The sequence below is a fragment of the Bemisia tabaci genome, chromosome 6 (genome assembly GCF_918797505.1).
Source record: "Bemisia tabaci chromosome 6, PGI_BMITA_v3".
In the NCBI taxonomy this organism is placed as follows: Eukaryota; Metazoa; Arthropoda; class Insecta; order Hemiptera; family Aleyrodidae; genus Bemisia; species Bemisia tabaci.
Genome location: NC_092798.1, coordinates 3,323,682 through 3,350,060, shown reverse-complemented (window position 1 = coordinate 3,350,060; position 26,379 = coordinate 3,323,682). Strand labels below are relative to the sequence as shown.

The 26,379-nt window shown below is 39.8% G+C and overlaps 1 protein-coding gene across 1 annotated transcript in view; it reads left to right on the top strand.

The window, feature by feature from the left end:
- The window catches only part of nAChRalpha6 (nicotinic acetylcholine receptor alpha6), a 546,969-nt gene that overhangs the window by 239,080 nt on the left and 281,510 nt on the right, over positions 1 to 26,379 (top strand). Inside the window, exon 3 of the mRNA XM_072301760.1 lies at positions 21,749 to 21,793. Coding sequence (XP_072157861.1) covers positions 21,749 to 21,793 — 45 coding nt within the window. The remainder of the gene's footprint in view (positions 1 to 21,748; positions 21,794 to 26,379) is intronic.

Sequence of the window (26,379 nt, the reverse complement as noted above, 5' to 3'; positions counted from 1 at the left end):
GCCCAACGGCACGCAGCGAGACATTTTTCCACGCGGGTGGCGCCCCCACCTTTGCTGCGCTTTGATTTTAATGATTACGCTATTAGATTCAGAGCACAGATAAAACTTTGCGTGTTGGATGTCGCTCTGTGTTACTTTTTTGTGTCGGATCAACCCAAAGGACTGCTCGACACAATTTTGTGTTACATCGACCAAAACTTTATTTTGTGTCGGATCAACCCGAAGGACAGCTCAACACAATTTTGTGTTACATCGACCAAAACCGTAGACTCTGAGACGTTAGATCATGAAGAAAGTGTCCTGCCGAACTTATGTATCCTTGTTTTCCTCCGCATACTCAGAGATAGCGACTTGCAAGTTGCTAGCGCAATTTTATTATCACCGATTCGATCCAGATTCGATCCTGAAGACGGACGATTCATTTTACGAGGTCGCAGATTTTCAACCTAATTTAGCCGATTTGTCACGAGACAAACTGACACACTAAAAACCAACCAACAGCTTGTGTTACTCTATGTTTCTGTATTAACACAAGATTTTGGTTACTTTATCTTACTTTGTGTTTAAACTTTGAAGCGGAAAGACAAAAAATGTGAACATCTCTTACGCGGCTTGTAAAATTAGGCGTGAATTCTTAACTTTCCCGATGTACTCAATTTAATTTTTCAGCCACTTCACACAAAGCGCAACACTTTTTTTTTATCAAAAGTTTGAAAAAGTCCCATCGATTTTAGCCCCGTTTTTCTCCCCTGTGAGGAAAAAAGAAGACAGTTTCATTAACCCAAGCCAAAATGCCACACATTAAATGAGCTGAACTGGAATTTCATCTCTGGCCAAGATGTCAACATCCTATGTCAACAATACCCTCCTGCGACTGTGAGAAAGACGCAGCCGTTATGTGCGCCTTGAAGTGCCTTCAATCACGCCGGTTATGCAATTTTCGCTCCGGAAGGTTAAAATAGTTGCTTGCAGCGCCTTACACCGTTCACACCGCGCAACAATCTACTTCCCATTCGAACACAACATGTCGGTTTCTTTTCTTACTTTTTTATACCTTCGAGATGAATGATGAGCTTCAAGTGACGTAATGGGCCAAACAAATTGATCAAATTTTGGCTTGTTTGCTAAAGGACATTCTCAACACTTTGTTCAACATCCATTTTGCAGATAGGTCGAAAGTTGAATGTTGGGTTGGAGTACTAATGGTAAAAGCTTCGACCATTTCTAATATATCGATGGAGGATCTTCTCCGTCTTTGTTTTTGTCCAAACTGGCGCGGTAGGGGATGCAAAGAGGGTCCCGTGACCCCTTTTAACGTATCCGGCTTGTGTCTCTGACGCAAATTTTCTAATCCGTGTGTGGAGTTTTGGACGGCATCGAACGGAATCAACCTAATTGCATCGTGCGTTGCATAAATTTCTGTCATATTTTCATTATTTTGGGGGAAACTTAAAACGACACACAGTGAATTGAGTCAATAGGAGAGGTCGGACAAAATTTGGAAACTTTAAACGCTTATAACTCGATTAATATAAAATTTTGATGCTTTGAAAGTGGTTCCATTGGTTTCATCGTGAAATTTTATTCTAGTTACATTCGTAGAACTTTAAAATGAGACGAAATCAACATCAAAATTGACAGTTTTTGTCAAAAATTTCATGTCCGATCTCTCTAATTGACTCGATGCACTGTGCGACAATGCCTTAAAACACTGTGCAAATTTTCCAAAATTGTAAGGAATATGCTTCATAAAAGTTTGGTCAAAATGGCGTTTCGTTCATTGTAAACACGCTATCACACCAACTATCACAAAACTGCAATTGTACAATAAGTACAACTTGTGAGAGAAAAAGACAGCACCACGTTGACTGCATTTTGCAATTTGAAACTATAATTCCTGCCTCATCCATAAAAACAGGAATGGGAATAGGGAAACAAATGGTACATGCGTTGTTTCTAAACTGAGCCAGAAAACGTAGTACCTAATAGCAAAATTAAGTAGTGTTTGACTGATTCCGTTCAAATCCATCAATTTATGAGCTAGAAATTGGACTGCATTTTGTCGTAATTAGGAACTATTGTATCTGATTTAGTTTAGGAACAATGCATGAAATATTAGTTTCCCTATGCACATAAGTATTTTTTACGGATCAACCGGCAATATGGTTCCCAATTGCAAAATGTTGTCCAATTGTAGCTGGAATTTTCTCTTTTTTAGAGTTTTTACAGACCTAACAACACATAATAATATATTCACTGAAGCTGCACAAATAGTATACGCAAAAAGGAACGGTTAGGTACATTGACTTCGAATTGGACAACATTTCACTAGAAAGATCTACTGTTTTCGGCTTACTTCAAAGAACACCATACGTGCCATTAGTCACACGATGCAAATAGGTGATTTTATAGATGAGCTGGAGATAGTCGTTCCTCATTGAAAAAGGCAATGCACAATGGGACGTATTTCTACCAAACGGAACTATGTGCATCAAGACATGAGCCCTGAGATTCATAAGAATACGTGCATAACAGGGCTCACTTCATCATGCACATAGTTCCGTTTGATAGAAATACGTCAAATTGACCAGTCTCGAGCACGCTCCGAGAAGTTGCAGCCAACCGTCTCTCTTAGCATTGAAGCATCTTTCCACCCAGTGCATCTCTCATATTATCCTCTTTTTATAAAAAACCGACTTTCCAAGTGTTCCAAAATGTAAACTACCTCTTCCATATCGTAATTCAGTTGAGCATCACACTGCAGTCGCCTTTTCGGTCAAAAATGAGCAATATGCATCGCTTCAATGACGGAAGGGCGCATCTTGATTTTCACATGAGCCCTGATCTCCATACTGCCGTGCAAAGGAAAATCGCCGTATGAGCATTCGGATGTTGGCATGGCAGTGCAGCGAAGGCAGCGGTGCGGAATTTCCAAACCATATTTTTTCCCTGTGCCTTTTGCATTTTTCCGTAATAATGCGACAACGCTGAGAGTTGCGGTTTGTTTTGCAAACAATGTAGACCTACAGTAGGATTTGCAGCGAAATTCTTCAAGAGTGACGGATCAGGGTCAGGTGGCGGCAACTGAGGCCGTGCCAAAGGATAAAACCACTCAACCCCAATTGAAACTCTCTGTAAATACGTGGTTAATACTCATCGCCCCCATCGCAACTGCCTTGTTGCCGTTTTCGGCCAAAAGATACGAGATACATTCATACATAACTTCATATTTATATATCTAACCGCGTATAAAAATTCAAATGAATCTAACTAGCTTTCGCATTGCCGCGGCGGGGACTGAACTACCGTGTAATTCCCTCAAGAGTTTTCCCTTTCCCGCTCCCACCCTTCCCTCCTCCATCGCCTCAGGATACTTGATTGTACTCCACGGTTGACAAAACTCTCTTCGACGCATAATTCATCGTTCGGCAAACATTTCTTTTGCTTTTTCATTGCATCTTCTATTTGGACAGCATCGGGTGGCGGGCAGGAAGGAGATCCATCTACATCGGATGTTTTTATGAAGGGACCGTCTGTTCTAGCGATGGATTTGATTTGAGGATTGGAGCCCTGAGGGATTTGAACCTCTCCCCCTTTCCTCAAAAAAAGAGACGTGGTTTAAATTCGACGTGTCTTAGTTGAAGGCACGTAACTTTAAGGATGTATAATTTATCGAGACAGTTCATTGTTTTGTTTTGTTTGCACAACTCTGTCAAAATTACGACGTATTTGCCTCAATCCTCGATAAAGTTGTACGATTCTGAGCGTTGACTTTTGAGAGGAACTCTTGCTCTGTATATGTCGCAGGCGAATAGTCAAATCAGGCATTTTATCAGTTGCCCAGGCAGATACTCAAATTTTTAGAGTTTACAAGGTTTTTTGTGATTTCACAAAGATCTCCCAAATTTTCAAAATTTTGAGACTAATCCGTCAAAGTACAAACTTTCATTGTGTTTCCCGTTCAAAAATGCTCATCATGTTTCTTCAACCGTCCAAATAGTAAAAACTTTTTACTTTATGAAATGCTGCTTATTTTGAGAGAAGTTTGCATTCCAGGACCAGGAAATACGTATTTGTGGTAGTATGAAGCAAGTATTCATGCAGAATTATTTCCTACACGATCAAAGAATCATTTTGTCTCCAGTTAGCAAAATAATCAGAATTTCAGTCTAAGTAAGAATATTTGACTATTTGCCGAGGAATTTGACAAAATGCTTGATTTGACCCTTTGCCTTCGACATATAGAAGATGACAATGCGTGGTCCAAATCGCGCACTCTCTAGAATATATTTCCACTAGGAGTGAGCATATTTCGTCGCTCCTCTGATGTAAAGGCGTATCTCTCATTCTACATGAGCCACGGAAAGAATAGAGTTATACGGAGTGTATCAGAGTACTAGCCGTTTTGGACGCGCTTTGCGCGTCCATCACGGCCAGCCAAAAGGCTGCGCCCCCTGGACCCCCGATCACTCGCTACGCGAGTGCGAGCCATTTTTCTCAGTGATTGGACATTTGATCACTAGCAATAAGATGTATACATTTTGGAGACTCTGGAGGAAAACATGATTTCGTCACAAGATCTTGTTGCCGGAGCGTGCCATCATTTGCACATGAAAAGATGTGTGGAGAAGAAGCGATGATGAGGATCGATCATTTCTTCAAAAACGCATTTGACTCGAACGTCATCCCATCGGGTGGCGGAAAAAGACAATCCATGGATCTCCTTCCGCTATTTGACTTGCTGAAGGGGCAAAAGTTCATCTTTACCTCTTGAGAAGGTTATCGGTGGCGTAGGGGTCTAAAAACTGCTCAAGGATTGTATAGTTCGAGTTCCGAATTGCAATGAGCCCACTCGTGTTTTTCTCTCATACTTTCATCACATATAAATTTCTCTGATGTTTTTTTTTTTACTCTCTCTGATTGCATATTAGTAATCATATCCTCATTTCATTTCCTTTCCCTTTCCTTTCTCCCTTTCTGTAGCATCTGTGTCCATTTACAATTATTATTTTAAAATAGGCTTTCCCCTAGTATAAAATTGATGCTTCAAACGGAATCAATTTTTTTAATGACATTTCTGGCTAAATCATGGGTTTTCCCAGGAAGGCAGCCTTTCGTCCCTCCCAGACTCTATTGTTGCCAGATAAGTTGCTTTTTTAGCACTTTTCCCAATTCAAATCCTTGTAACATATTCATATTTATCACACAATCTGGCAACCTCTCGAGTGAAATAGAAAAAGGTAGAATCGCTGAAAGTCTGAATCCTTCGAAGTTTATATTAATGATTAATGATACTAGAGTATACTAGAGTATACTAGAGTATACTAGAGAATACTAGAGTTATACGGAGATTAGGGCTAACATGGAAATCGAGATGCGCCCTTACGTCAGAGGAGCGACGATTTCTGGGCGCGTTTTTTGCAAATCGGTTCAGGTTCGCTTAATCAATGTATCAAAACTTTGATCATCAGACATCATAAGCCAAATCTATGCGTTGATTTTCAAGCATTACTTCCAGCTCATAGGAAAAATATTCAGAGAGCATCCATGCATTGGAGATATAACCGTTTATTAGTACCTGCTGCCGGTCGATTATTGAATCCTTATCGAATAACCTTGATCGATGAATAGCATTGCCACGATAGGAATTTATCGATCAAGTTTATTCGATATCGATTCAAGAATCAACCTAGATAAAAGAGTATCTCGTGACAAATCCTGTTTCATTCATATCGATGGTGAAACTCACAAACCACGTATCTCAATCACAATTTATATCATATAGATGGGCTAAGTGCGAAACCACGTATCTCAGTTTACCATGTCACGGACACCCTGTCATGATGTATTTATTAAATAGATAATACTGCCGTGCCAAGGAAGATCGCCATATTAGCCATCAGGCGTTGCCAAATTTCCTTTGGTAGATCACGAATTCTTGGGAAAATTTGGGAGTAGTTTTCTTCCAATTTTTCAGATAATTTTGTTCACAATTTTACCTCATGTTTCTGAAGACACCAAGGGAAAGTATTTTTTGCTTTCCCCAAAAATAAACATTTTATCGGAGGATTTGACGACTCTCGAATGTTCATACGGCGTTTTTCCATAGCACTTACGTCAGAATAAGTCAACGTCAATCTTTAAAAATGTCCGTGATTTTCCTTCCCTATGCGAAGAAAATGAAAAATAAAACTAGAAGAAATTATGTTTGTTCGTTCCGTATTAAAGACAAATTAGGCAGCAGCAGAGGTTTTTAAATGCACCGTAAATGAGATACGTGTTTTGGGAGTTTAACCCTCGATATTCATTTAGGAGGCTTCTCTCTGTTGAGAGGGTCAAGGAAAAACGCATAAAGTTGTGAAAGCTGCGATGGATGTGTATAAGAACCTAAAATCATTTATAATCGACCGGTTTATGAGCTCTTAGATTGATGGGGAGCCAACAGGCCAACACCATAAAATGTAAAAGATTTGCAACCGACATTTATAGCTCCGATTATTGGTTTGTTTCTAAGTATCCTTACTCTTGTCTTCGAAATTCTCGCTGATTTTCTGGAGATCCAACGCCTTCAAAGCTTGCAATTTAGATTAAAAGCTTGGCCTCTCGGTTTGCTTTGCGAAATATAAAGTGGATTGGCTCAAACCCGAGGGTTAATTTCGTGGTGCCCTTCATGTTATTTCATTCGCGTTTAGTGGAAGAGGGCTGACTAAATTTAATGACTCGTTTAAGGGTAGCAAAAAAGCAATGGGAGCCCTAGGGCGTTCACTTTATCTAAGGCCCTGATGTTTCAAATGATCCGTTAAGTTTAATGTTAGCTTTTGAGATACGATGCTCTAATTAAACTGGAAGTTTCAGAAACCTTGCTCTCTGATGACCCTCAACGGAGAGAGAGACATCAATTCATAAAGCAAACATTTTTAGGGAATCGATTTATGTGTGGTTGGGTTTGCAAATAGAATTTAGATATTTCGAAGGAAAAATTTGAGTGCCTTAAAGGACGAATTGCGAGTGGTTCAAGACCTTTTTCTACTAACAGAGAACAGTAAATAGCATTATAACCAAGTCTTTAAGTCTCTAAAATATATTTTCTCTGTCCTCGATCATTTTTGTACCAAAAGATAGTCGAAAGGAAAGGAACTGTCCACTCAGATGATACTTTATGGTAGCGTTCAGTAGTGAAGCGTGAATGATCGATTATCGATATTTCCTCATTTGAAGCTATGGTATAAGAAATCGATTATTATTATTGCGGACACCCTAGTTCATCGATCCTTTTCCATAGATTCAAATGGCAGATCAATCGACACATCGCAAAGCACGCCACGCCACAGTTGGCGTTCCTCTTGGACATGAAAACTCGAGATGGCATCTTCGTCCGTCACTTGGATAAACATTTTCGTCCCTTCCATGTCTTTGAAGAATCGATTTTGGGGTATTGAACTTGATTTTTCAGCAAAGTCGTCTTAGCATCCTGAAAAGCGCTGGAGATAATAATCGTGGCGAAACTGAAAATGACGAAAACCTCTCCGGCATAAAAGCTACCCAGGAGTAAGAATGGTGGCCGCCACAAATGAATTGAGAATAGACCGCCAACAATAGAGAAGTGTTTTTGTTAGAGCTGAATCCTGCATCTGAATAGAGGTCCCGGAATATTATTCTTCGGAAAAATTGAAAAATGTATCACACGGAAACCAAAACTATGATTGTGATGAAAATAAAACTCAATACTTTTATCGTAAAAGCTTTGAAAATAATCAAATATTGATGCATTATTTGGCTGTGTGGAGTGGAAGTAAGTACTTACAAAGCACGTAGGAGTCAGTGCTGCCAGAAAAGTCTCCTTCTAAGGGTGTGGATATTTTCAAAGATTTTAGCATATTTGAACTAAATGTTGCAGACGAGACTTATACTAAAATTTCTATTTCATCTATATAATCACTCGTCCGACAGGGAAACTGTTGACACATTCGGTGATTCATAAATTCGCCGTTTAAATTAGTGTGCCATTCTCTGTATCGCAAAATTTTATCTGATACTTAAATGCTACATTAAATTCAACTATTCGTGCCATTTTGCGTTGCAAAGTTTTGAAGGCGCTCACGTTTTTCTTGCACCCGCTGACTGCTCTTGGCTATCACACTATTTAAGATCATCTTAAGTTCAATTGCAGCATCCGTTCACAATTTTGGCTCCATAGTATTTATTTTGAACACATCGCTCCGCGGTGTTAAACATGTTATGGCTAAGGATCTGGAAATAATACCATCAATGTTCATTATTATTTTTGCCATCGTTACATTTTTCTCTCGTCGAACTCAGGTTCTTTGTTTTTCTTTGGACAAAAATATGTCAATACATTAACGAACCAGCAGATGAATGAGATAAATTACACCAAAACAAAACTGCAACAGTAAATATTAACAATAAAACCTATCAGAACAAGTTTTTCTTTGAGTATCTGACGAATGACATCATTGAAACCACGAGGATGGTGAAAGTTCTACCGCAGAAACTTCAGAGTTGCGGTGTAAACAAATACTTATCTCCGTATGTGCGCAAAGCTAGGTTAGAAAATAAACCGTACATTCGAAGTTGTGCAGGGATTTACGACGACCGCTCGCGTTGCTGGAGTTTAAATGTGGCCTTCAAGTTTCTCATAAATTCATTTCCCGTGTAGCGATTTCCTAACATCATATGTCTGGAAGGATTTAAACGAAAATCTGCCTAACAACCGGTGGCGAGACGTGAATGATGTACTATCGATGTTTCCCTATTTAGAGGGGGAAAAATGGTGCTGAGTCCACACCATTTCGCGGGGAAACAAAGTCAAGAAATGCCAAAAATTAAAATTAGAATCAAAATTAAATTTTTTGAACTCTAATATATGCGCACCAGTACGAAACTGAGAGGGGAGAGTGTTTAGCTCAGGCAATTTGCATTGGAATACTACTGGTGCGCATTAGAGTTCAAAAAATTTAATTTTGACTCTAAATATAATTTTTGGCATTTCTTGGCTTTGTTTCCCCGGGAAATGGTGTGGACCCAGCACCATTTCTCCACCTTGTTACATACAGTTCGGGCCACTTCTTAGTGTTTAATTTTTTTCATCCTACTTATAGATATATGGTAAAAAATCAATTACTTAGGTGATCTTCACGAACATCCTGTTTATCGATCCTTTTCAATAAGTTTAAATGACTTATCAATCGATATATCCCAAAGCACAACGCGCCACTGATAATGCTGTCTCACGAGATAGTGCTAACTTATTGCTCCTTCACAACCCTCGCTTTTTAAAATTAAGATGAATTTCGCTAGTCTAGTGGGATCATTAAGATTTTTAATTCCGTCGTTCTGGTTTCCTCGGTAACACGGCAATGTTTTTCAATACTGCCGTGCTAAAGAAAAACGTCGTACGAGCATTTGAGAGTTGCCAAAATTCCTCTCAGAGTATAGTTATTTTTTAAGAAAGCTATGAATATATGTTCTCGACATTTTCAGGAAATTTCGGTGAAATTGCGAGCAAAATTATCTGAAAAATTGGAGGGAAAATATTTGCAAATTTTCCCGAAAATTCGTGATTTACCAGAGGAAATTTGGCAACGCTTGATGGTTCATACGGAGTTTTTCCTTAGCATGGCAGAATAGGTCACATAAACCCTGCAATTTGACGCCTGTGCAGAGATTTGCTCGTATGACGAAGCAACGAATCTGCGAGAGTATTTTACTCAATATTTTGCGCTCCGCGACCATTGTTGCCGCAGCGCGCGAAAAAACCGCCCACTGAACGGTGTCGAGCGTCGGAAAAACCGCGATTCCCGGGACGAAGCGGCAACGCTGTCCATAACTCTATCCCGAGGGCGCTGTCGGTCCCGCCAACACCCGTAATTCCCGTCATTTTCCCGCCCTCGCTGCGCCGCGCGTGAAAAACAAAAGTGTCATGTATCGACAAACATGTATATGCGAGCTGGAAGGGGGGGGGGGTGGTTATCGCGCCGTTGAAAATGATCGGGGCGTTTAATTGCAAAACGGATTAACCGCAGAAAATCGGGAAATAATGGGGACGGCGATGGTGGAGGGGGGCATAATCCCGGATTCCAGCCGGGACCGAAAGGGGTTTATTTGTCGAGGGAAAGTAACGCTTTTTGTAAATGTGCCGACAAACGCTGGATGCCCCCTCCCCCCGCCCCTCTTGGAAAATTTGAAAAAAGCGTCATCACTTATGCATAAATATAGATTCTAATAATAACATAAAAAAGTGTTTTATATTGTCAATCCCCGCAGTTTCAATAAGCGAGGCTTTGCTCCGACTTGGAGTTTAAATTAAAACGCGAACATCTCGTGCATACATTTCATGGCGCTGACAGAAGGATTGTAGTTTCGTAAGAACCCGCTCATGATATGATTTCATTTTGTTTTTTCACCCGGAAAATGGTTAATCCACTGTCTCCTCGGAAAGAAACTATATACGGCTGGTAACGCTGGAAAAGACAATTCGTCGTGTCTTTGTCGAGAGGAACCTAACTATACATTCGCAAATAGTTGGCTACAGTTGGACGTTTTTTTCATTCTCTCCTCGTTTTCTTCGTCTATATAGCATCAGAATAAAGACATGTCGCAGGCATATAGTCAAATCAGACATTTTATCAAATGCCTAGGCAGATAGTCAAATTTTCAGAGGTTACAAGGTTTCTTATTTTATCACAGAGACCTCTCGAATTTCCAATATTCAAAGAGTGAAAATCCATAAAAGTACAATATATAACTATATTAAGTAAGTATATGCTGCATAATATATAAGTATTGCATTTTCCGTTCAAAAATGCTCCTCTCATTTCTTCAGTTGTCCAAATTGTGAATTATGTTTACTTTATTAAATGCTGTGTATGTTGAGATAAAATGTGCGATCTAGGACTAGGAACACCTTATTTATCATTGAATAAAGCACATTTCTACAGAGAATTCCGTCCTAAATGATCAGAGCATTATTTTGTCTACAGTTAGTAAAATAATCAGAATTTCAGTCTAAGTAAATCTTTTTGACTAATTGCCGGCAATTGCCTGATCTGACTATTTGCCTTTAACAGACATATAAAATGGGTTAAAAAAGGCTAAAACCGAAACGAGAGCGTTTCAAATTTGCGTATTTCTCGGTCTCTGACTTACTTCTTCACGTTTTTAATGTGGGCATCGTGTTTTGCGCGTCATTTACCTCTGGAAAAATGCATACAATTCGTCCATAAGTTAGTGATCCATTTGACAATCGATTTTTGACAATAACTTCAAATGAAAAAAATAGATAGCAGATGCTTCACGCTTCGCCATCATCGCTCACTTATTCTTCACGTCTGAGAGTCATCTCTCGAAAAATGACAGCTAAATTAAATTCGCTATCGATGAAGGCACCTGCATGCGACTATTCGAACTTTGAAGTTGTGCATGTTGCATACGCACAAAATGGAAGGAGCCTCAATTTTTTCTTGTTTTCCCCGTGGCGCGCATCAGCAATCAGTTGCTTGCGTGAGCAAATGGACTAAATTAAACAGGAGAGAACTGACAACGAAGAACGCGAACGTGACTGAACGTGAGTATATACTCTTAGAGCTCTACTTCTAATATGAAAACGTTTTCAAGGTGATGTGTTCGGCTTATTTTTTGATTTGGACCAATCACAACACTTGACCTTGATATATTAAATTATCATGGGACACAAGCTTTAGAGTGACAGTTGCCATTCTGAGAAGAATGGCGCAATAGCGGGGCGTGAATGATCGATTATCGATATTTCTCCATTTGAAGCTATGGTAAAGGATCGATTGTTAAGGTGTCTATCGATCCTTTTCCATAGGGTTAAATGACAGATCAATGGATGTATCGCAAAAGCACGCCACGCCACTTTTCTCGGAACGCTTTCACTCAGTCCCTAATCACCGCGGATAGTAAAAATTCAGGAAAAAATGTCTTCGCGAGCCAAAATTCGTCCATGAGCTAGTGATCCATTTGATAATCGATTCTTCACGATTATTTCAAAAAGGGAAATATCGATAGCAGATGTTCCACGCTTCGCCATCATCGCTTACATATTCTTCATGTCTGAGAGTCACCTCTCGTAAAATGGCGAGGCGTGAATGATCGATTATCGGTATTTCCCCGTTTGAAGCTATGGTGAAGGATCGATTATTAAGGTGTTCGTTAAGACCCCCTGTTTATCGATCTTTTTCCATAGGGTTTAACGGCAGATCAATCAATGCATCGCAAGGCACGCCACGCCACTCTTCTCGAGACGTTTTCACTTAGCCTCTAATCACGGTGGATAGTAAAAATTCAGGAGAGGCCTCGGTGGGCCGGAGGCGTGAGTGATTCGGTGCCGCTAATTATTTCGAAGGAAGCGAGTCCTGCGAAGGGACGAAGACGATCCCGTCCAGGGACCGGGTTCAACATGGCAGGGCCCGGAAGAGTAATGGTCCCTTTGGGGGAGGCCTCAATCCCGTAATGCCGGCACCGTTTTCACAACATTGAATTACTTAAGTCCCCGCTCCCTTGACCGGCCGCAGCCCGCAGCGTCAGCAGATTTCCCTTTCAAGTTTCCCGCCGTCGCCCGTCGCTATCCCCATCGACGCGCGCTTTTCACGATAACCTAGTTTCCTCCCGAAGGGCTCCCTGTTTTTCACGGACCCGGAGATGAGATGCATAGAGCATCGAATGGTTGTCGCTATAATGCGTTACGATATTGCGACTAAATTTTGCAATTTTGAACAATTTCTGGCTCAATTTAGAAACAACGTATGTACCATAAGTGTCCATGTGCAGATAAGCGACTTTCAAATGACTCAGAAATCGTAGTTCTTAATTGCAAAATTAAGTCTATTCGACTGATTTTTCCAATGGACCAGTACTCTGCCGCGCTAAGGAATAACGCCGTATGAACATTCGAGAGTTGCCAAATTTCCTTTGATAAAACATGTATTTTTGACAACATGCCTGCATATACTTTTCCTTGAAATTTTCAGATTTTTTAGATTAAACTGCGTACAAAATTTCTGAAAATTTTGGAAAGTAATATTCGCAATTTTCCCAGTAAATCCGTTTTTTTTTCGAAGAAACTTGGCAACGTCTGAAGGCTCATACGGCTTTCTCAGCACGACAGTCCTGCCGTGCTGAGGAGACGTGCGCATTTTCATGCGTTTCCAAATTTTCTTCGGTAGAAGACAAATTTTCAGGGAAATTTGTGAATTTTCCTCTATCAATTCTTCAGAGGATTTTATTTAAAATTGAATTTAAAGTATCTACAATGTTCAAGGAAAGGTACGTGTAAATTGCCTTAAAAATAAATATTGTATCTCGAGAAATCTGGCAACCTTCGAATGTTCGTACGGCATTTTTTCCCAGCACGGTAGCGTAATATGTGAACATTTTGATACATGCTTCCTACCTCAAATATTATGTTGAACAGATTTACGCAACAAAAATTACTAATATCAACCTCTAATTAAGAAAAATATATTATGGGATGGTTGCAGAGAGGTCATATCGTCGTCCTTCTGACATAAGGGCGTAACTATACTCTGCAATGAACCCTATCGTCCATACATTTCAATGCTTTTCAGGACTCATCTGGATGTGTAGTTACGATATAATGGACAGCTTTCAGTTCAGACCTTATCTCGTGCCTCATTCAGTCCAATTTACTTGTATCACTCGGAGGCGAAATTTCACAACGGAGCCTTGAGGTGTGCCAAAAATGTATGTATTCGCACACCACTCACTCCCTCATTTCAAAAGATTTTAATACGAATAACTGCACAATTCGCAGCAGTGTTGCCAAATATCCCTTTTATAAACCACTTTTCTCGTTTCGCCAAGCGTGAATCCACCGCCTTGCATCGCCCCATCGCGCAGTGGAAACAGTTAATGGAAGAAGTTGGACTGAATAATAAACAAATTTAATTTTAAACACATTTTAATGCCAAATTTGGCTGACTAGGCTGCATACAACATGGTAATTGATTTCAAAAAAAATATCGAGCCACAAGCCAAATAACAGAAGTAAGTTAAGTTCAAGTAAGTAAAGTTCTTGTAAGTTTTTTATTATTTCTCATCTCCATGTAGTTTAAAATATTACTTTTTTATTTCATTTTTGGTTCGTAGCTAGATATTTTTTTAGATCAATTACCATGTTAAATTTTAAAAATGGTGTCATTCATTTCCTCGTCATATTTTCCCGTTAATCACTCCTCGAAATGTACAAAGTGACGAAATAAATATCACGATTTGCAGTTATAGTCAAAGATTTTACGTCGAACCTCTGTCAATGGCTCACTTCACTGTGAAGCGTTATGGAATTTTGACACCAAGAAAAACCTAAGCGCCTTCAATACTTGGCATAGGCAACACACTATACGAGAATGATCATGGTCCACTTATGGATCACCCTGTATCATATCACGAAATAAACATCAAAATTTGCTACTATGCTGCCGTGTTAAGGGAAAACGCCGTATGAAGCTGAACCTTCAGGCGTTGTCGAATTTCCTTGTAAACTTATGAATATTTTCCTTCCAATTTATCAGATGATTTTGTTCGCAATTTCACCTAAAGCTCTTGAAAATTTCAAGGAGTAATATTCATAACTTTCCTAAACAAAAATAAACTTTCATCGAAGGTTTGGCAACTCTTGAATATTCATACAGCGTTCTTCCTTAGCACGGCAGTACAGTCAAAGTCTCACTCCACTGGCCGTGCTAAGGATAAACGCCGTATGAACCATCAGGCATTGCCAAATTTCCTTTGGTAAATCACGAATCATCAGCAAAATTTGTAAATATTTTTCCTTCATTTTTTCAGATAATTTTGTTCGCAATTTCACCCAAAGTTCTTGAAAATGTCAAGGAAAAATATTCATAGCTTTCCGTAGTAATAAACATTTTATTTAAGGAAATTTGGCAACTCTTGAATGTTCATACGGCGTTCTTCCTTATCACGGCAGTATAGTCAAAGTCTCACCCCACTGTGCGTCGCTTGCTCCGCGCGAGAGACACAAGTCCCATGTATAATGCATTACTTTTATGAAGTGCCTTGGGTGGATCCTACTTTAGATAAGCGAGAGATACCGCGACGGGGGCTTTCGGAGGGGGGGGGGGACGGGGCACGGGCCCCCTTTTGCCTCCCCGGTATCAAAGATCGGTTTCGTTTACGCCGTGTGCGGAGAGCCTTTCAACGGTGACATTCATTAAGTGCGCTCAAAACGATAAACAAAGTGGATTCCGCCGCTGCAGCGGATTTCGAGCGCTTTGAAACTTGGACGTATTTCTATCAAACGGAACTAAGTGCATTATGACGTGAGCCCTGGTATGCGTGTATTCTTATGGGTCTCAGGGCTCATGTCTCAATGCGCGTAGTTCCGTTTGATAGAAATACGTCCTCAAAGCCCAAGCGACTACCCGCCCGACCGTGAATACGGGTTACTTTTGTTCCTCGTCGCCGAACCGGTTCTAATTTTTTTCCAGGCTCCGGGCTCCCGCGCTAAGGGAAAACGCCGTATCAGCACTCCAAGGCTGCCAGATTCAAAAATGATAAAATATATAAAAAACATAAAATATATGTAAAAATAAGATGATAAAATATAGTTAGTTACGTTATTTACGACGATCAGCAACCAAGCTATTCACGTCAGGGACCAGGAAACCTTAAATTTTTAAATTTAATTGCTTAAAGAGTTTTAAAATTTTGGTGACTATACTATTAGATATTTATATGATAAATATATAAAAAATACAAATTTGAAAAAATATATATTTTAGAAGAAATGTGTCAGTGACAAGGCGTACTTCGCAATTAATCGATTGATCTACTATTTGAATCTATAAAGGAATATACCTAAACAGAGTTTTTGCGACGAACACCTTAGTTATCGATTCTTTACCAGCTTTAAATGGAAGAAATTGATAATCGATCAGTCACTCGTCGCCACTAACATTTATAAGTATCCTTCCTTGAAATTTTCAGATACTTTAAATTACATTGCTACTAAAATCCTCTATAAATTGAGAGAAATATATTTAAAGATTTACCTGAAAGTTACTTTCTTATCAAGGGAATTTGGGCAACGCCTGAAAGCTCTTACGGCGTTCTGTCTTAGCACGGTAGCGGGCATGGATACAGTCGTTCGTCGATACTGCCGTGCTAAATGAAAACATCCTAAGTTCCATTGAACGGTGCCAGTTTGCTCATGATGGTAGAGGGAATTTTCCCGAAAATTGCGAAGTTTTCTTTTCAATTTTTTCAGTGAATTTTTTTCACAATTGAATCTACAATTTCTACAAACTCCGAAGAAAAATGCTCATAACTTGTTTTCCAAAAAATTACCCATTCGGTGAAATTTGGCAACTTGCGAATGTTCATAGTGGATTTTCTCCTAACACGGTAGGATAGGAGGACAGGACCGACTGTATGAATACATCGGCCCTGATGCGAATTGGTGAACCGAGCAAATAAGTTTCCGCGAAAGTTCTGTTCACACGCTTCGGCTCGTTTTAATTATTCCAGTGGTTTTATATATCGGATCAAGTTGAAAAGAAGAAAAAAAGCAAAATACCCCGTAAATTTACGACTGTTGAGCTGCAAGCACAGAGTCTGAGTTTCAGTTCCCTTTTACAGCGTACGAAGGGGTAGTTTTAGATGTGACTGTGGGATTAGACACTTTGGTTCACCAGGATAAAATTTGGACTGTATTTTGCAAAAAGGAACCAAGAGAATTATAATGTTGCTAAGATTGTGCAACTTCTCTTGTCTTGGGAGAAAAACCTGGTCATCTATAAACATTTTATGTTTTACACCCTAAAAACTGTTAATTGAAGACAATAATTACCATGTAAATTTCATATTTTTGTATGATTACAGTAATTTTATTGCAAATGGTGAAGTCGCACAACCTTAGCAACATGGCAATTCTTCTGGTTCCATTTGCAAAATGCAATCCATTTATAGTACATGAATTGTTCTCTAGTCAGGTTGAAACATCGGATTTTTAAAATTTACAACAAAATCTCTCTTTTCCGGTGTAAGAAATATGTCTACGAGTTGTTGAATTCACTTTTATGCAAAAAAGGGGCGCAAAGTTGGTGTGATGCCGATGGAGCCTTTTCATGAGACATTTTGATACCTTAATATCTATACTTCTGCCTCTTTTGAAAAATCTTTTCGTGCTGAGTTTACTGTGTTTCTTGCAATTATTTTCCAATGTGGAATTTTCGGTTATAGACTCCTTCATAAACACCCGTTTAAAAGCATTGAAAGTCGACAAGCAACTATTTCAACTCTCCGGAGAGCAAATTGCATACTTCCTAGACTGAAGGAGATTTGAAAGGCAGCAGTCGCTCAGGGCGCGTCGTAAGAACTGTCGTGCATCTAATGTTCATGGAAGTTTCGAAGTGGAGTTTGTCTCGCCAGGAAGCGAAAACTTGAAGGGCACAGCCTTCTGCCGGCTGAATTTTTAAATTTCTTTTTTTCTTCTTTTTATTTTTCATATTCTAAAAGTACCAGGTAGTTGATTGTACGCGGTGATTTATTGCGTATTTTTGGAGCCAAAATCCTGAACTACAGGAAACATGTGTGAGATTCGGTTCTTTGACTTTAAAGGTATAATTTCGACTTTCTACTTGTTTTCACACATGAGGAGTAGAAAAGACATTTGCCGGAAGCCGTAGAAACCCATGCTCGCTTCTAATTGGTGCCGAGTGCGGCGTCATTCGGTTCGGCGCAAAACCGAGATGTTTTAAATTTGCGGAAAAGTTGCACCCTTTGAACTGCGTATTTCTTTTTTCTTTTTTTTTTTAAATTTACTTGTTGGCATTTTTAATGTGCTCATAGTGTTCTACACCGAAAAAAAAGTTCGGTAGAATTTACCATTCCGTCTCGCTGTATTTCATACAGCGTCAATTTAGATTCAATTCTGCCAGAAGAAAGGAAAACGTTACGGGTACAGATAACCATTTCTCTGGCGGAATCGACTTTGAATTCACGCTGTGTAAAATACAGCGTGAAGGAATGGTAAATTCCACCGATCTTTTTCTCGGTGCACGCGTCATTTCGTTTCGGAAAAATATTTTCGCAAGTCAAAATACGTTCATGGTCTAGTGACCCACGCACCTACCCGTCTTGTGTCTCCGATGCCAACCGCTCTCTCCGTGTAATATTCGTGCGATTTCGCTAACCGAGCGTCTGCTCAGTTGGCTGTATCTCTTTTGTGCAAGAGATCCATTCATTTTTTTTTATAGTTCCCTTTAGCATAAAAACGTTCCGTTGATAGAGGCGAGGACCTTGCTCGCTGGTGTTGGTGGCGGGTCGAGGGTCTCGAGAGCCAAGTCCGTAGTCGTGCTGAGGAAAAAAGTCGTATGAGCCTTCAAACGTTGCCAAATTTCCTCCGGTTAAAACGAAAAATTACTGGGAAAATTCTGCAAGTTTTTTCCCAAAATTTGCAGGCAATTTAGTTGGCGGTTTGATCGAAAATATCTGAAAATTTTGAGGAAAAATATGCATGATTATCCTTGAAAATAAATATTTGTTGGGGGGAAATTTGGCAGCGTTTAAATGCGCATACGGCGTTGTTCCTTAGGACGGGAGCACGGGAGTCGGACAGGCGGATGTAATTAATCCGAAAATGAGCCGAGAGGGCATCAAGTGTTCCTAGTTGCGTCCGGCTGAATAGTAATCCCGCTTCAATCCAGACCCGACGCCCCAGTCCACGAGTGGAACAGCCCTCCCCCCTCCCCCCGACTTACCCGCAAAATAAATAAAATAAAATTAAATAAAAAGATACCACAACGGTGTTGCCACATGGATGATCAACACGCCAAAAAGTATCGCATTGCCTTTGAAATGTCGATGGAACCCATAATTAGTCCATCATGTTCTTTTTAGTCTATGAAAACAACCTGTTTCAACCAATAGGATCGCTTAATTTTTACTTTGTCTTCTTTGTCCATAGTTTTGCCTAAATCGACGGTGTAAGTCGGCAATTACATAACTCGGTTTGCGACGTAGCAGAATTCCTATCATACTTTATTTTTTGAACGGAAAACTGTACTGTCGCGTCAAAGGGTTTTGCATAGTGCCAAGGTGGAAGCACTATGTCGCGTCGATGGGTTAAGTTGCGACTTTAGACGGACTGAAACATCTAAGAACCCTTGACGTGGCGGAAGATTTAACGGAGTTGTGGGAGAGCAAGAATTGAACGTAAATACTTGGAGGACCGAAAAGATTGTATTGTAGAATTTGGAAAAAAGATTACAGAGTCACACTTAGAATAATGCCTACGGAGAGAGAATGGCATACGTAGTACTACGGGTCAAGATGGTAAAGGACCGACTAACGGGTCAAGATGGAATAGACCAAGAGAAATGGGCAGCTCAAGCTTTTATAGACTTGCTGACGTCACAGATGGTGAGACAACAAGTCTACACGCTATTGGCTGGCTATAATCAGTGGAGCTATCAGTTGCAAGTTCAGTAATAAAAGTAATGGGTAATTTTAGGTGATGGCTGGGAGATAGGACTGAAAAAGATGAAAGTGTATGAAATCCAGCCATCCCTAATGATCGAACTGAATATGAATAGAAAATTTATGAGTTGAAGAAAAGAACAAGTTACAGGTATTTCGATAGCTGTGACATGTACTCAACGGCAATTCTTTAAAACTGCCGTGATTTTTCTTCTTTGTGCGAAGAAAATTCTGCAAAAACTACAAGGAATGATGTCAATTTGGTTTCCTTTAAATAAATAACATAGAAGCGGAGATTTTCAGACTTTGCAAACGAGATATGTGATTGCGGACTCACGCCGTCGAAATACACCCATAATAATCTCGCATAGGACTGAGCCCTTCACGCTTCCGCTTTATTGCCAGTCAAACTGTCGCGGCGATTCAAAACTCCTTCAGTTAGGGAATCATGCAATTTGCTCTCCGGAGAGTTGAAATAGTTGCTTGTTGCATTTCAATGCTTTTAAACGTGTGTATATGAAGGAGTCTGTCGAAAAGAGGCTGAGCTAACTTTCTTTCACACTCGAACCTAAAGTTATGGCGAAATTAGCCGTAAACATAGTATATAAATAAAGCGTAAGTCAAGATCATCACATCTTTGCCAAAATTCACCCGGCCACCTCAGTTGCCGAACGGATAACTAAGAATACCGTACGAAATAAGATTTGCATTGCCTCTCGCCCTGCAATGGACCAGTGACAAGTTACCAGTTTAAGCATTCCGGTACATGTTTCCTAACCAGAATTTTACGTTAAACACGATTATTACTACGAAAATCACTAAAATCAAGTCCTAACTAAGGTATTTACGGTTTTAGTTTACAAAGTTGCGGGTGGTTTTGGATTCCCACTCTGTAACCGTAACTTTCCAGAGCAGATCAGATGAATTGCAGTGCATACAAGCAGTGAACTCCACCTTAATGTGTTGATAAGGCACGTCATTCACTCGTATATATCACCCTCATTCGCTCACACACGGAAAAAATTAAATTGTTGATTTAACAATTAAAAAACCAAAAAAAAGTGACTGCAATATTTCAATGTAGATTTTACAACAAAAAAATGATACTCTAACCACCCTCGTGGTTAGATTAGCTTTCCACCTCTGTAAGCTAATTTAACCTCGGGGGTGGTTAAAGTAGATTTTTTTTGTCGTATAATTTACATCGAAACTTTGCAGTCACTGTTTTTTAGCAATTAAATTGTTACATCAGCAATTAATTTTAAAAATTCAAATGTGGAGGCGCAACACTCACTACACATTTAAATTCATTACATTGAAGCGCAACGCTCACTGCATGTTTCGTATAATTCTTCATGTTATGGCTCAAGACATTTTTTTGGGAGGTTTTTTCAAATTTTTTCAAGGCCATTTCACGCATTTTATAATTTTTAAAATTTAAAAATTACGTCGGGGTCACCAATTTGTCACCGATGGTTTTAAACAAAACGGAGGAGCAATATACTCACATTCGAGGATTGCTGAACTGCTCAGCCATTTTTAAAATGGCCCACCATGGTTTAATAAGTATTAAAAAAAACTAAATAACTGAGCGCGTTCATCTCTAGGATTTACAATAAGAAAATACAATCGGTTACGAATATCAGTCAATCTAAAAGTGTGAAGAATTAGTAACTTTTCTTTAAGCTTCCGAAGATTCAGAATGAGCCTGGCAGTCACTTTCCGGTAAGCAACTCAGGCACTCGACACATTATATCGATCAGGGGGTCGACACGATCGCAAAGGCGGTATACTAAGTATATGCGCCAAAAAAAAAAAAGTTTTTATTTACATGTAGCGGCGAGTGGCATCATCGGAGAGTTCCCATGACATAATTAGACGACTCCCTGCAACAATTTACAACCATTTCTGGCTTATCCATAAAAGCGCGTAACTGCAAAAGGGAAAATAATGACTCATACGTCGTTTCTGAAATGAGCCAAAACAAGTCGTTCCTTTTTGCAGAATGTAGTCCAATTACGCTAAGGAAACCAATCATATTCACCCTGAGGTGATGTACGTTCGCAATGTATCGTATAATGTGCCCGCTATATGTTAGACAGAGCCGCATACAGATACAGAGCTTTTCGCACATTGTCAATCTTAGTTTTCATTTTCATCACTAGTTACTTCGTGCTAATGGAATAGCATTTTACCCCCAAACATATCCGTACCATAATTATCTAATTATGTGCTCATTTTTTTGTTTCAGGACGAGAAGAATCAAATCTTAACAACTAACGCGTGGCTTAATTTGGTAAGTCAAGACTTCAATCATAAACCAGGGTTGCCACGGTTAGGGAATACCGGGAAATGTCAGGGAATTTTAAAAAGTCAGAGAAAACCTGGAAATGTCAGGGAAAATGATGATGGTGTCATCAGGGCAAAATTGTTAATTCGATTTTTTTTGCTTCATAGAATGGGCTTGACGTTTTAAGTAACAAATTTTGCCTGAAAACTACTTTAAATTACGTCTGTTTAACCATCTGGGATATCTTCAATTGTCAGGGAATTTTACTCAAATTTTTCAGTTAAATCAGGGAAATGTTAGGGAATTTCATTTTCCAAATTCTGTGGCAATCCTGATAAACATTTCGTACATTTGCATGGCATCGACGTAAACCATTCTGCAGTGCTAAGGAAGAACGCCGTATGAGCCTTCAGACGTTGCCAAGTTTCCTCCGATAAAAACCGAATCGACCGGGAAAATTGTGAATATTGTTATCCAAAATTTTCAGACTATTTTGTACGCCATTTAATCTGAAATATCTGAAAATTTCAAAGACAAATGTGCATAAAAGTCGTCAAAAACACATGTTTTATCCGGGGCAATTTGGCAACTCTGGAATGTTCTTACGGCGTTCTTCCTTAGCACGGCAGCAGTCTCTCAGCGTTACGGTTGCGTAACGTCCACGGAACCCAGAAAAACGCGGAAATAAACGGAGAGCCCTGATCCCGGGCTCATCCAAAACGAATGCCAGCTAAGTTGTTTTCGATGCGCTGAAAAAGCGGGAAATAATAAAAGTAAGGGGCCCGCGCGGGGGGGGGGGGGGGGGGGCTCGGGATCGCGCGGGCACTGAATAACGGCGCGTAATGAATAGCGAGACTGGATCAGGAGCACGCCGCTGTTATTATTTTATGTCCCGTATTTCCCCGCGAAAAATACGCCTTTTATTGGAGCATTAATACTTTTATCCGTCGGATCCGTTCGCCCCCCCCCCCCCTCACCCCTGCCCCACCTTGAGAAAACCGCGGATACACGGATAGTTCACCGAGGACTTGTGTGGTTTTTCGACAGCCGGGGAGATAACGGTCGCATGACGCTGTGTGCGCTGGCCCCGCAAGTTGGTACCGTTGGGATTTGTTTATTTCGTCGCCCCTCCGGACCACACTGCCGCGCTAAGGAAGAACGCCGAATGAACTTTCAAGAATCGCCGAATTTCCTCGAGTTATAAATAAAACATGTATTTTTGAAGGGAGTTTTGCATATTTTGTCTTGAAATTTTCAGATAGTTTATATTCAATTGGAAGCATATCTGTTAAACGGAACTTAGCGGATTCTTTTGAGGATTTTAGAATCCCGGATAGCGCGTTCTGTCAAACGGAACTAAGCGCCATGGATAAACGTTGCGAGTATAGGACGGGACGAGCATTGCGCTCCGCAACACCCGCCAATCTTCAGGAACGTAGGGAAGGTGAAATGCAGATAGGTTGATTCCAGTAAAACTGGTCTAATCAGAAAAGGACACATCAATTCTGCACCGAAAGGGTTGAGGTTGCAATACTCTCTCTGAGATACTCTGGAGCGCGTATGGTATGTTCATTCAGTCCGTAGCTGTTTTTCTCAGTCCAGGGGTGGTTTTTCAGCGTAACACGGAGTTAAAGAACACCCGCGTGCCAAGGAAGAACGTCGTAAGAGCCATCAGGCGTTGCCAAATTTCCTTCAACAAATCACGAATTCTTTGAAAATCTGTGCGTATCTCTCTTCCAATTTCCTAGAGAATTTCGTCCATGATTTGATGTATGAAGTCAGAGATTTAAAAGTAAAAGCATTTGCGACTTTCTTTAAAACCAAACATTTTCTCAATGGAAATTTGGCAACATTCCTATGCTCATGCGGCGTTTTTACTCACCATGGCAGATCACCTGTGATCTCTCCTAGCTAAACCGCACCAATCGATTATTGAGAGGAGAGATAAAATTTTGCGGAAACTATCCTTGATGTTCCGAGCTATTCACAGAAATCCGCACTGAAGCTTCTTGAAAGGGAAAAGGTGTCGAGGCGGTTCCCGTCCCCGGAAAATCCACCAAGTTGCACTTCCGGCGCGCTAGGAAAAATCGCACAGTATTCAGACGTTATCAAGTTGTGCTGAAATAGACACGCTTTTTTCGAAGCAAAATCTGTGAATACTTCTGAATGAAAAATCAAGAGGATTTCACCCGCAGTTTTACGTTCCGAATGTGAAAATCTCAATTGAATATTCTACCGTGCTAAGGAAGAACGTCGTATAAACCTCCAGGCGTTGCCAAATTTCCTCTTATAAAATACGAATTTATTGGGAAATTGTAATTATATTTCTTCCAATTTTTCAGACTATTCTGTTCGGAATTTAATCTAAAATATCTGAAAATTTCAAGGAAAAATATGCTTAAATTTCGTTAAAAATACATGTTTTATCCGGGGAAATTTATTAACTCTCAAATGTTCATACGGCGTTCTGCCTAAGCACGGCAGTATTTTCATTAATCTTTTGGAAAATATATCCTTTTCTTTCAGGGAATTTGGCAACGCTTGAATGCTCATACGGCGTTCTTACGGAGCACGGCAGCGTTTCGCGGAATGTGAATAAAATTCTTCATGGCGGCACCTAATTTTCTTTTGATTTTCACCGGAGCGTTTGAAATCCGGAACTCATCTCTCGTTTTCCTCCGTTTATTATCCTTAGAAGCGGCTCGACGTCGCGGAAATTTCCCAGGAACCGTGTGCACTGAAATTCCGAGAATCCCTCTGCCGTGCTACGGAAAAACGTCGCATAAACTTTTGGATGTTGCCAAATTTATTTTTCTAAAACATTCATTTTCCAGAAAAGTTATGATTATTTTTCCATAAAATTTTCACATAATTTAAATCCAATTTCAAGCAAAATTCTTTGAAGAATTGAAACAAAAATATTCAGAAGTGTAACAGGAATCTCATTTCTTATCAAAGAAAATTTGGCAACGTTCGAAGGTTCATGCGGCATCACCCCCTCCCGCCATTCAACCATCTCTATGTATTTTCCAAATCCAGAAATTGAAATTGCTGAGTTTATGCTTACGCTCTCGAATCCTTAATTGAACGGTTTATCTTGTGGAAAAGCATAAGAACCATTAACTTCCTCGGAAAGATACGTCGCTTTTTGCACAAGCGGTATCTAATTTCATCTTGTTTGTGTTTATCGAAAGGAAGCGACCGACGGTAGAGCGTTTTGCGTCGTTTTGTACTTCCGTTATAAGTGAAGTACGCCGTATGAGCTTTTGAACGTTGCCGAATTTTCATGGAAAAGATTCTGCGTGGACTTTTTTTCCGTTTGGTACATGCGAGTATCCGACACATCGAGAAAATAAAAGTCCTCTTGAATTCAACTAGACACACAACTCATTTGTGTCAGTATAGCGATGAAATAATGTTTTAATTATGCTGGTTCCTCTCTGAAAAGTTTTAAATACGATGTTTCAAGAAAAAAAAAAATTGCGGAATGAAATTCAAATTACTTACCTACTTACAGCGTATTATTAATAAGCTGTTTTGACTTATTTTGATTTTCGTTTCTTTTGCGAGCATGACGTGTGAATTATCGAATTCTAATGCACGGATTAAATTCCAATCTCTCTCTTACGTGTTCTCGTGTTGCCTTATAAGGTGTTTCCAGGATATCGACGGTGAATCTTCTAAACCACGTATCTCGGTTTGCAACATTGCAAACTTTTCGTCATACTTTGTTTTTTGACCATTTAACGTAAAATCTCAAAAAATTCTCATAAGTTTTCTTTTCTGTGCGCAGAAAATTCTTTAAGAACTTCAGGCAATGGGTTGATTTGGTCTCTTCTGAAAAAATAAGACAGGATCGGAAACTTGTGAACACCGAAAAGGAGATACCTAATTTTGGAGTTTCCCCGTCGAAATGTTGTATATCGACAATGCAGTCCCAAAACCACATATCTGATTGGCAGTTTTTAAAAATCTCCGCTCCTGTTATATTATTTAATAGAGGACAGATCAAGAAGTTTTCTCAGAATTTGCCCCGCACAGAAAAAAAAATTCCGAAAGTTATTAAGAATGGATGTTCAGCAGCTCTTCATTTCGAAAATCAAGTATGACAGGAAGTCTGCAACGTCGCAAACCGATGTGCGTTTTTGGTAGTAATCATCGATATTATAATCGACGGTGTAAGTCGGCAATCACATAACTCGGTTGCTGTGTCTGAAAATCTCCGCCTCTATGTTATTTTTTTTGAAGGAGAACAAATTGACACCATTCCTTGAAGTTTTTGCAGAATTTTCTTCGCACGGAGAAGAAAACTCACGGCAGTTTTAAAGAATTGCCGTATAGTAGTTTTCCGTTTAAAAAATGAAGTATGATAGGAAGTCTGCGACGATCATTGCCGACTTACATTGTCGAAATGTAAATTGATGAAATATCATGGCTTGTGGTGCTTAAACTCTCACTCTGGCTATCGTGCCTCTTCGGCATCGATCAATCGGAACGCGCTATCAAACGATGAAGGAGTAGACACAGAGGTTCCGAAAACCTTGATTCCCTTTCATGAAGTGCAGTGAGTCAATGCAGCGTGAAGACCATGA